General features: G+C 34.8%; 1 protein-coding gene across 1 annotated transcript in view; it reads right to left on the bottom strand.

Annotated features, from left to right (window-relative positions):
• LOC106884401 (N(G),N(G)-dimethylarginine dimethylaminohydrolase 1) overlaps window positions 1-12786 on the bottom strand; it is an 86960-nt gene that overhangs the window by 18179 nt on the left and 55995 nt on the right. Inside the window, exon 2 of the mRNA XM_052970981.1 lies at window positions 3046-3213. Coding sequence (XP_052826941.1) covers window positions 3046-3213 — 168 coding nt within the window. The remainder of the gene's footprint in view (window positions 1-3045; window positions 3214-12786) is intronic.

Genomic DNA, 12786 nt, shown 5'->3' with positions numbered 1-12786 from the left:
AGAGAGAGAGAGAGAGAGAGAGAGAGAGAGAGAGAGAAAGAGAGAGAGAGAGAAAACATTGCAAACAATGAATGAAATAAACATGAAATTAAAAAATTGTATAAATAAAAGTTCGTTAAAAACTATCTTGTGCCAAATATTTAAATTTGTGAACTTAGAAAATATTTCTTTCAGTAATTTATAGTAGTTGTTTGCAAATAGCAAATTAAAACTTGAAATGAAAACATTAAAATAGAGAGTGAGAGGCCTGGCAAACGAAAATGGAAAATTTCACTGTTGCTACCTCAATACCGGAAGTTGACATTGAGAAACCTTTTTAATGAAGTGAATCGTATATATAAAACAATATTATTTATTTTTAATAAAAAAATAAACTTAAGACCCCATTATGTACCAGAGGTCAAATTATTCATGCATCTGAAGTTTGGAAGCAATTCATGCAGCCATTTTCATATGAAAAGCGAATACACACACAGAGGTCTATTTTATATAAGAGATATACATGGAACTAAAGTTTTCAATGTTTTTTTTGTTTTTTTCCAAATTTAAAACTGTAGAAAGTGATCTGAAGGAAATTTGACTTATATCTAGTAAGGTTGCACACCCAAACAGAGGCTTTCCTTTGTTGGCTTAAAGTAAACTTTGTTGTTACTGTGTATTCCCAGATCAGTTGTAGTTAAATAAATTTGACAAAAGGCATTCTAGCTGTAACAATCCTGTCTGTTGTATGTCAGAGACTATACTGTTCAGCATAGCCTTTATTTAACACATTTGTTACTATGTTTCTCTTGAAATATACCATATTTGGTGCAGTTAATTTTGAAAATAATCAAGAATATAGTAAAATAAATGTATAGTAATAAATTAAGCTCATGTTTGGAATGTAAATTAACATGAAATTTTAATGGAAAATTTTCCTTTAGATCACTTTCAATAGGAATTTTATATGACAAAACCAAGGGTGGTCTCAGGTGGGTTAGTATAAAAGAGGTTAAGATAGTAGGGTGTGATCTGTGAAAGTTTTGGCTACTTATTTTCAACAAATTAAATGATCATATATTAGCTGCTTGTTCAACAAATTTGCCTGCAAATGAATGAGATTTCTCTGTTTCCATCTCTCCCTCCAGTTTCTAGAAATCTACACAGAAGATGCCAGTCTCATTAAAGAGAAAAGGCACAAAAACTACAGTTGTGAAAAGCCTTATCATTATTATTGGTTTCAAATTTTGGCACAAGGCCAGCAATTTCGTGGTGGGGTAAGTCGCTTACATCAACCCCAGTTCTCTACTGGTGCTCATTTTATCGACCCCAAAAGTTTGCAAAGCAAAGCCAACCTTGACAGCATTTGAACACAGAACGTAAAGATGGACGAAATGCATGCCATTCTAACAATTCTGCCAACTCGCCACCTCAAGTGTTATCATCATTTTTCTTGTCACTTTTATGTCTGTTTCTTTCCATAATAGCATGGGCTGGACAAGAGTTACTAAGGCAGTATTCTATGACCAGATGCCTTCTCTATAGCTACCCATCAGTTGCTCTCTTTTATTATCCTCCAATCCTTCGATCCCCCTGTACCCTCCATCCCATTCCTCTCTATCAACATACCCCATATATCACACCCACTTTTACTTCTATTACTTTGTCCCTCTTATCACCCCTTCTCCCCATCACACTACTCAAGATATTTTTTTTATTCAATCTTTTTACCAACAACATGTAGCTGTCTATCATTCTTTTTACCATTAACCTCTCACTCTCACTCTCCTCATTGTTTTTTTCCATTGTATTCATCCTCTCTCTCTTATTTTCTTTCTATCATCATGCTCTCTTCTGTTCACCCTCTTCGTCATTTTTGCCTTAAATGAACACTGAATGAAGAGAGGGCAACCTTTCCTATGCTGGTACAATTTAAATGACCCAGTATACACTGAAAAGAGATTGGTATGATGGAGGGCATTCAGTCAGAGAAATCATGCCAAAATTGCAACAGAAAGCAAGACAGTCTCCAACTCATCTAGGAGGAAATTACTTCAAGTATGAACCATTACTACCCATTCAAACCATACCAGTATGGAAAGCAAACATAAAACGATAATGATGAACAGTAATTTTTCAAATGAATTACGCACACATTCAAGAAATTAATAAATAATAAATACAAAAGAAAAACCCAATTAATCCCAATGATTTACTAATCAAGGTTATAAATTTCACAATTCCTAAATACACAGAAATAAAGAGTTATGTAAAAAGAAAAGAAAAACGACTATTAACACATCACTAAAAGGACGTGTTGGTTCAGACAGTTTTACTAATGACTCACCCCTCAAAAAAAAGTTAAATGCGTAACTGAAGACCCTAGTTAGAAAAGTACTTGTGTCACATGAAGATCAATGTGATTTAGGCACTTTTAGCAGCAGGCTCTTCAGTTAGAAAATTGAATATTGATTTAATGTTAAAATATTGATTTCAAATTTTGGCACAAGGTCAGCAATTTTGGGAGAGGGGTAAGTTGATTACATCGACCGCAGTGCTCAACTGGTACTTATTTTATCAACTCTGGAAGGGTGAAAGGTAAAGTCAACCTTGGCAGAATTTGAATAATGTTAAAATATTGAAAAAATTTCCCATTCTAGCTCCTATTTAGCCTAAATTTGTCATTTTTTACAACTGAGTTGATCATGATGAAACTATGAAATTTGCTTTTTGAGAAAGAGTGAAAGCAATGTATAGTAAAAAGAGAAATACAAAGTTTGGGACAGAGATTTTTCTGTGGTACCACAGCATTCTGTCCCTACAGGTACAAGATTCTGAACTTTGTCCAATTTATAACACCGGAAACAATGGGTATAGATGATAACAGTGTAACAATTCAAACCAATTGAGTTATTTAAAAAAAAAGGTTCAGTCTTTATAGCAAGGGAGTAGAGGATTCTTTCTTTCTATTGAAATGAGAGCAAAATCTGATCCCATCTTAGAACTGGAAACTCATTCTTCAAGTAAAGCTACACTTTTCTACCAATAATGTCTATTTTATCAAATCACTACAAAATATATTTGACTAGGAATAAAGAAAAAAGAAAATGTAAGAAACAGCAAATACATACCAGTGAAGAGAACGTCCCCTCCATCCAGTAGAGCATTCGGATCCATAAGATCATGGACCTTTAAATGAATTTCTTTTTCTAGGTATTTTCTAATTACTCCAACCTATAAAAAAAAAATAAATAAACACTGAAATGTTGATTGAAAATAATTTTTCTAAAAGTTTAATTGAATATAACTAAATTTAAGGTGTATATTATGAATGTAAACAATAAGAAATTCAACAGAACTATATTGCATATAGCTCACAAATGTACACACACAATGTAAGATGTTTAATTATTCAGTTACATATAGGTTTCATTTAAAATCTGAAACTCAGCAAACAAGTTTGTTGTTAGTTAAAAAAGTAAAAAAAAAAAATTTTTTAAAAATCGGTTTATGGAATAGCCCAGGAGCTGTGGGAAAATTTATTCACATAAAAGAGATCCTCATTAGTGAAATTGGTGGGAAACACTACACTGGGTGATGCTTCACTAGGGCTAACAGTTCAATACATGAAGACAGTAAAATGATAGTAAAAATTCTAACACAAGAAAATATCCTTCACAGTTCACGAAAACAAAGGGAATAAAAAAAGGAAAAAAAAAATTACAATCTTATGACTTTCTGACATTAATATCTATGAAAATGTTTGGTGGTGAGAATATTTGAGAATATAAAAAGCTTTCTCCCATAGAAATTGATATGCAGTTATATGTGGGAGGACTTAAATAGAAAGATTGAGAACTGATAAAGAATACATACACAGATATATATATATATATATATATATATATATATATATACAAAAATGTATAAGTAGTTATACAAGAAAAGTTGAGGATAGAAATAGAAAAAATATAGATTGGTGTGTGTGTGTGTGTGTGTGTAAAGTGTTAGCACAAAAAAAAACGTCAAATTCAGGGAATAAATGCAATATTTAAAAAAACTTGACAAACAAGTTTTAAAAATATAGAACAATACACATATCTTCTACAAAATTGTAAAAAAATTTTAAATGACAGAATGCTGTGATTAACAAGAGAAAGAGAGTGAAAGAAAGAGAGTGAAAGAAAGATAGAAAGATAAAGAGGGAGACTGAGGATAACAACATGTGTGGGGAGAATGATAATAAAGAAATGCAATTTAGATTTAGTCAGAAAATTTCACAGTATATGTATGTGTGTATATACACATGCACAGCATGTGTATCATCATCATCATCATTTAACAGCCATTGTCCATGCTGGCATGGATTGGATGGTTTCACTGGGCTCCAGTCTGATTTGGCATGGTTTTCTATGGCTGGATAATCTTCCTAATGCCAACCACCTCAAGAGTCTAACGAATGCATTTACATTCCACTGGCATGGGTGCCATATGCATGACACCGGGATGTGTTTATGTGCCACTGGCATAGGTGCCAATTTGTATGACACCGGTATCTGTCATGACTGCAATTTTGCTCAGCTCAATGGGTCTTCTCAAGCATGACATAAATACCAAAGGGGTCAATTTGATCAACTAAACCATTTAAGGTTGTACCCTAGCACAGCCACAGTCCTATAGCTGAACAAGAAAAATAGAAAAAAAGGAGGCACAAGGTCACAATTTTTGTAGGAGGGAGATGCTGGAGTGTCTATAGTTAATCAACCCTTTAGTGTTCAAGCAGACCATATCCAGACCAAATAGTCTACTTGTTTTACGTTAAAGCTGGTCGAGTCTGGCCTCTTACACTTACCATACAATGTCATTCTAAAAATAAACAATCACATCATCGAAATCTCAAAGCTAAGAGATAATGCATGATTAATTGAAAACAATATGAATAAATAGGCATTACATTTGACTGAGTAATTTGAATACTAAAGGGTTAAACCATCCCAGCACTTAATTGTTACTTTAGGTTATTTTTTCTTTATATTTTCTCAATTTTATTATTTGTGCAGTAAGCTATGAAATTCTAACATTCTTTCAACTTCCTGTAATTTAGACCACCTCATGGTGCCAGCTGACAAAATGGAATAGGCATTGCCCTGGAGATGCCCTGGAACAGCCACCCTGACTCATAGGGCTTGCACTTACAGATAGTCATCTCTATCCTGCTAGCAGTGAGCAGGGACATGATCTGGGGACCGAGGACACCAGAGGTCTCAACTGCCTTAGGCTCAACCATAGGCCTGTCAGAGAGCAGCCAATACTTTGACAGTTGATTCTTCTCAGTCTGTCAAACAGTGGAGCCTGGGCTAGTAACTGAACACACCAAGTTAACGCCAGCCAGAGACGGTGTCACAGCATATGGAATCCCAGATGAGGGGGCCTACCACCATGGAACAGAAAAATTGCCATACTGTCAGGCAAGCCTGCAGTATCTAGGTCAAGCTTTATTTTATCAATTCCCAGAAAGATGGACAAATGACAAATGAGAGATAAGGGTGAAGTTTTGAATTCAACCCTTTAGCATTCAAATTTCTCTTTCAAGTGTAACGCTTATCTATTCACATTTATATGAATTAATCATGTATTACCTTGTAGCTTTGAGACTTCAATGACATGAGTGTTTATTTTTAGAATAATATTGTAGGATAAGTGACAGAGGCCAGATCTGGCCAGTTTGAAGCTAATACAAGTAGATTATTTTGGCTGGATATGGCCACTTTAAAGCAATGATCACTGCTACCATCTATCTTTTTATAAGCTTAATAGCTAAAGCGAAACTTTACTAACTACCATACAACAATCATACCTGTTTTATGTTCAAAGTCACCAGATCTGAACCTCTGCTACTTATCCTACAATATTATTCTAAAAATAAACAATTACAATGTCAAAATCTCAAAGCTACAATAGGACTGATCAACTTAAAACAATGTGAATAAATAAGCATTACATTTGACAGGGTAATCTGAATGCTAAAGAAGGGGTGAAGTAATGTTTACATGAGGGCTTATGTTTAATGATATAAATTATAAAAACAGAGAGGGGGACTGATGGATAAAAAAGACATTACAAAGAACACTAATCATTAGAACAGGGCCTGAAATTTGAGGGGAGAGGATAGTCAATTACATCAACCTCAATATTCAACTGGTACTTATTTTATCAACCCCAAAAGGATGAAAGGCAAAGTCAACCTCAGCAGAATTTGAACTCAAAACATAAGGATGGACAAAATTCCACTAAGCATTTTGCCTGGCATGCTAATGATTCTGCCAGCTCACCGCCTTAATAATAATAATGATAATAATACTTTCTACTAAAAGCAGAAGGCCTTAAATTTAAGGGGAGAGGACTAATTGATTACATCGACCCCAGTGTTTCACTGGTACTTAATTTATCGACCCCAAAAGGATGAAAGGTAAAGCCGACCATGACAGAATTTGAACTCAGAATGTAAAGATGGGCAAAATACCGCCTGCCATGCTAACGATTCTGCCAGCTCACCACCTTAATAATACTAATAATAATAAATATATAAGCAGTAAGGAAGATAAGATATGGAAAAAATTCTCAGTAACATTTTCACAGACTGATATTTCAACAAAGACACCAGACTGATAACTATAACAGCAGCTAGTGGGGGATGGTGATGATGATATGGCAGTGTTGGTACATGTATAGAGCTGATGATAGTGGTAATGATGATCATCATCATAATAGTGGTGTTGACAATGATGATAGTGATGATAATATTGCAGTGTTCAAGCTTGGGTAGTGGTGGTTGTCGTTGTCATTGCGGTGTTGAGGATGATAGTAGTGTAGGCACTAGTGGTGGTGATTATAGTTGTGTTGACAATGATGATGATAGGACAGCGTTGGTGCTAGTAGGGAGGATTATAATGACAATGGTCATAATGATAGTTGGGTTGACAATGATGAGGATGAAGAAGCTATTAATGACATAATAGTGATAATGTCATTAATAGTGGTGATGATAAGGTGAAATCAGCTACCCAAATATTGATTTCTTAACTTTGACACAAAGCTACACCATTTCAAAGAGGAGGGGCAGTGTGAATTTAATTGAGTTCCATGCCAGACCCAGTCTCATATATATATGACTGGTAGTTATTTTGTCAATCCCAGAAAAATTAACATCAACATTGACTTCAGCAAGATTTGAACTCAGGACAATTAAATATAGTTAAATACCACGTGGTCTTTCACCTAACATTATACTGTTTCTGCTACTTCAATACACTGACATATTATTGGATATAGAATTAAAAAGAAATAACAAAGTTAAGAAAAAGCAAAAAAAGAAAAAAAAGGTTATCAAAGAATTTCAATCATTCTAAACCTAGTTTAAGTAACTGATAAAATTATCATCTTAGCATGGCATGCTTGCGTATGGGTGATATTATGCACAGGAATATGTGATTGTTAGTGAGACAGTAAAAAACGTAGAAGAAATGAAGAGAGAGAGAGAAAAAGGAGGGGAAAAATACAGACAAAAAGATCATTAAAAAATTTTTAACATTTAAATTGGAGAAATTAAATAAAATGTTTAAAATATTAAAATAATAATAATAATGATAATAATAATAATTCTAAAAAGAAAAGGAAATGGGAGAAGAAAAACAAGCAGAATTTTACACACACCCATACTCTCTCTCAAGTTGTGATCTAAGAATTGGAAGTTATTAATTAAGGATGAAATGTCAAAGAAACTATCAAATAATGGTGATGATGATTAGTTATAGTTGGTGGTGTTACTGGAACCTTAGCGATAGTGGTACGAGTGGATAGTAGTGGTGTTAGTATGAGGGATAGTTAGTGGGTTTGATGATGGAATATCAGGAGTACACTTAGTAATGCTTAAGGACAACTGTTAAATAACTGAGAGAGAGAGAGAGAGAGAGAGAGATAGAGAGTGTGTGTGTGTGTGTGTGTGTGTGTGAAAACAAGCTGGGGAGGGAGAGAGAGAAAGAGAACAAATTATAAAGGAAATGAAGAGAGGAAAAGTGATAATGTTGGAGAGAGAGGAGAGCTAAAAGAGGGAAGGAGATATAAAAGTGAAAGGAGGAGGGAGAACATAAGTGAAAGAAGGAGGGGGAACACAAAAAACTAGAATAAGAAGATAAGCAAAGAGAAAATGGGATAAGGATAGCAAAAACAAGAGAATGAGAGAAAGAGAGAGACAATGTTTGAGAATAAAAGGAAAGAGTGGAAATTAAGAGAGAGAGAGTGAAACAGAAAAAGAAAAGGAGGGAAGCAATAGAAAAAAGAAAGAAGGAGGTACAAACAAGACAGAAAGAGGAAAAGAGAGAGTTTAATGTGAGTTTTAAAAAAACTATTATGAAGTATATCTAAAAAGATATTTTAAGAATGAAAGAAAATAAATATACAAATAAAGAATGATACAATTTGCAAAAATCAAAAACAAGGGCAAAAAAAAATAGAACTGCTTGAGAAATGATCACCATAACTGAGCAAATTTCTTCTTTGCTTTCCTCATTCTGAACCATCTGTGGAGTCTACATGACAGACGGACAATAACACTGTGTACATGGTTGCAGGCCATCAAGAAACATGTGTGTTACTGACCAGCTGGACATCAAGTTGGCTATCTGAAGCACTTGAATCGAAGCCACTAGCAACAATAAATGGTAGGAGTGGACAGGTCTCTGATGAATATTTGAAATGCAAGCAGGTAATCATTAGCTCTGTTTTATTTTTTTATTTTTTTTCTTTAATTGACAACTAACAACTAGACTCAGTTTGTTCTTAAATTAGCTACAAGTATTAAGTAATGCAGCAACAATCAGTTGGGTACATGAACTGACAATAAGGTAAGGTTAAGAAAGGTATGGAAGGAGGAAAGATTTTGGTGAGCTAAGTTCACAACCCAGCCTCAATTACCTGATTGTAGCTATTTCATTTCAATTATTTTTGTCACTTTACTTTCTGAATTTGGATCCTACCAGATACGACCTTCTGAGGTTGATAAAATAAGCAGCAGTCAATTAGTGAAGTAGATTGGAGGAAATATTCTCTTGCTTCAAATTTGTGCCTTGTATCAACTTGTGGAGACACACGACTTAGTGGTTAGGGTGTTGGACATAGGATCAAAGGCATGTGGTTTCAATTCCCAGACCAAGCAATGCATTGTGTTCTTGAGCAAAAGACTTCATTTCATGATGCTCCAGTCCACTCAGGTGCTAAAAATGAGTAATCCTACGACAGACCAGTGTCCTGTCCACAAAGGAATATATAGGCCAAAGAAACTGAGAAACCAGCCCTATGCTCCTTATGGAGTGATATGGACTAAACATCTACTTCAGAAATATTTATTGTTTTTTTATAAAATAAATCATAATTATTATTGTATTTTATGCTCTGAGTTCAAATCCTACCAAGTTCAACTATTCCTTTCATCCTTTCAGGGTACCAGTCAAATACTAGGGTCTCCTCAAAATTATTAGGCTCATACCAAAATTAGAAATCATTATTATTATTAGGCAATGAGCTGGCAGGATCATTAGCATGGTGGATGAAATGCTTAGCAGTATTTTGCCCATCACTACGTTCTGAATTCAAATTCTGCTGAGGTCGATTTTGCCTTTCATCCTTTTTGGGTCAATAAAATAAGTACCAGTTGAACAATAGGATTGATGTAATCGACTCATCCCCACCCAAGGTGCCCTTGTGACAAAAATTTTGAAATAATTATTATTATCATTATTATTATTATTATTAATATTTGGGGTATGAAGGCAGTGAGTTGGAAGAATTGTTAGCACGCCAGACGAAATGCTTGGCAGCATTTCAGCCATCTTTACATTTGAAGTTCAAATTCCATCAAGGCTGACTTTGCTTTTCATCCTTTCTGGATTGATAAAATATATATCAGTTGAACACTGGGGTTAATGTAATCAACTAATCCCCTCCCCTAAGATTTCAGGCCTTGTGTCTATAGTAAAAAGGATTATGTGGAGGTGTGAAGGCAGCAACCTGGAGGAATTGTTTGTGCATCAGACAAAATGCTAGGCAGCATTTCTTCCAGCTCTATACATCCTGAGGTCAACTTTGCCCTTCAACTTCTTCAAATCAATAGGGCCAATGTAATCAACTTGACCCCCACCCAGCAACTCAAGTAACCACATATGTGCAGCCACTATTCCCTCTCCCCTTCATGGGCTTTTGTTGTCATCAACTCAGTCAGCCATGCTGGTAGCTAGACATGAATGAGACAGAATTACTTTTACTTTTGATAAATTAAAAATAGTTTATACATTTACCCCCATTTATCAGAACAGGTTTTGACGAGGAGGATCTATAACATGAGGACATTTTGAATCTTAAATCTTTTATGAAATAAACTAAATCTTAAAATATATTCTCTCTACCCATCAACTTTCATGGATGTTTTTGTATATTTTCTTTGCTTCAAGATACTAGATATAAAAAAAATTTACCCAAAGTTAAATCAAGATAGTTTCCAGTTAAATTTGCAAAAATTAAGACATCAGTGCTGAACTGATGTGTCATCAGTTTATAGTCAATCACCATTATTATACTATGCCCCTGGTAAAAGTTCTTAACTCTTAATGTCTCACTGTACACACCAGTAAAACAAGTATTGGCTTGAAATATAGATGAATAATGTATAGAGTCCATTGTCTTTCAGTGATGTAATAAATTCTACCCACAGTATAAAAGGTAATGAATTAGCAGCCTAAGTTGATGATTTATACACTTCAGTCTAAACTGTTTAATACTTACTTTGAAAATTCTATATTAACTTTGATGACTTTGATAGGTTTTGGTTAGTATAGGCCTAAGCCATGTCTAACTTAACTGCATCACCTGGTGAAGTCTTTTAGTCATATATGGGGCACCATGGCCCACTCTAGCAAAAAGTAATTATTGTTGGAGTCATATCTGGGTGTAAGAGGTTGGTTCGGAATTTTTTGAAGAAATTTTCCAGAGAGCTTTTGAATTTTATGGGATCTGTTTACGTTTTGATGTATTTTGGTATGATATTAAAGAGAGCTGGACTGGTTAAGTTAAAATAGTTGTGTTGTAATGTTGTTATGTGTCCCAAGTTCAATTTTTGTAGTGGGCGGATAGCACAAGGGCCAAATCTTGGGTGGATTTTAAAACTGATGCCAACATCATGTGTGTAATGTTGATGGAATATTTTCCACATCGTACAAATGATGTAGCACTCCCAGTTGAGTTGGAGAGAGTAGAGATTGAGTTTTTTCAGTTGACCCCAATAGTCAATGCCTATTATGCCATCTATCTATCTTGTTATTGACCTCTGGAGTGCTTCCATTTTCATAATGAGTTGCTTCGTGTGGGTCAACAGTATTTAAAGTGGGGGTCGAGCAAAAGTAGAGTAGCGAAGGATGATGGTGTGGGAATCTGTAGACCAGAAAGTTCTCAGAATCCAGAAGAGCATCTTGTGGGCCAAGTTAACCTAGCTGTTTACGTGGGAAGTCCAGCTTAGATTGTTACTAACAATTACTCCAAAATCTCTGGTGTTGTTGGATGACACTAGGGAGTCGCCCAAGAGAGGGGCATATAGTAATTTCAGAGTATCCTCTTTTCCAAAATGGATCAAATTAAACTTATCTTCATTTAGAAGCATATTGTTCTTTTCCACCCATTGGACTACAACAAACAGATCCAACTGAAAGCATGTTCGGTCTCCCATACCATTTATGGCCTTCTGGAGTTTGGAATCATCTGCAAAGATTTTCAATGCCTGTCTGTGGTTTCAAAAAGCTCCCATAATAACAAGTCTTTCTACTATAGGTACAAGGTCTGAAATTTCGAGAGCAGAGCAAGCTAGTTGATTATATTGATGCCAGTGCTCAACTGGTACCTATTTTATCAACCCTGAAAGGACAAAAGGCAAAAATCAACCTCAGCAGAATTTGAACTCAGAATGATAGAAGAGTAAAATACTTCTCTGAACTTTTCTAAAAGATAAAACAGTGTTGAAGAAGAACGATTAAATGCTTATCACTAAATTATGACACATCTGATTATCATTCACTTAACAGGACCTGCTTGTGTCTATACATCAAAAATAATGCAGAAATACAGATTGCCAACCAGCCCCACACAGCTGCTAGTATGTACTCAGTACACCTATCTTGAAATACAGTAGTAGTGGTGGTGGTGATAGCAACAGCAGCATTAGTTTTATAGTTCTACTCAGACATAACTATCAACTTTTTGTATATCTAGGACCACATACACACACTGTTCAATGTGTCTTTTTCTTTTTTTTAAGACAATAGGGTATGATTTGAGGTTGATTTGGCTGCAATTTCTAACAAGTCTGACTATGTGGAAGCAACCCTCACTCACTACTCCCCACCCCTGCTCACTGACCAATGTTCATAGTACTATTCCATGAATTTGCACTTCAGGATAAGCCTCAGCACTTCAGACAATATCCTTTACATTATCAGGTCAAATGATGGCCTCAGTAGCATTTCTTTCATTAGTCATAAATTCTCCTCTTCAGTGATACTGAAGCAATACACAAAGTAAGCTTTTACATGTATTGCATACTAGGAAACTAAAATTTCTTAAATAATTGACAGTAGAAAGAAATAACAGTAAAATTTTCAAGTAAGACACAGAATTAAACAAATGGCTGATTATGAAACTAGTTATATAAACATGTGTATGTACGTGTGTGTATGTACGTGTGTGTGTGTGTGTACGTGTGTGTAC

Source organism: Octopus bimaculoides, chromosome 1 (genome assembly GCF_001194135.2).
Source record: "Octopus bimaculoides isolate UCB-OBI-ISO-001 chromosome 1, ASM119413v2, whole genome shotgun sequence".
Classification (NCBI taxonomy): domain Eukaryota; kingdom Metazoa; phylum Mollusca; class Cephalopoda; order Octopoda; family Octopodidae; genus Octopus; species Octopus bimaculoides.
Note: the sequence above shows the minus strand (reverse complement) of the source record. Positions and strands in the feature narration are given on the sequence as shown.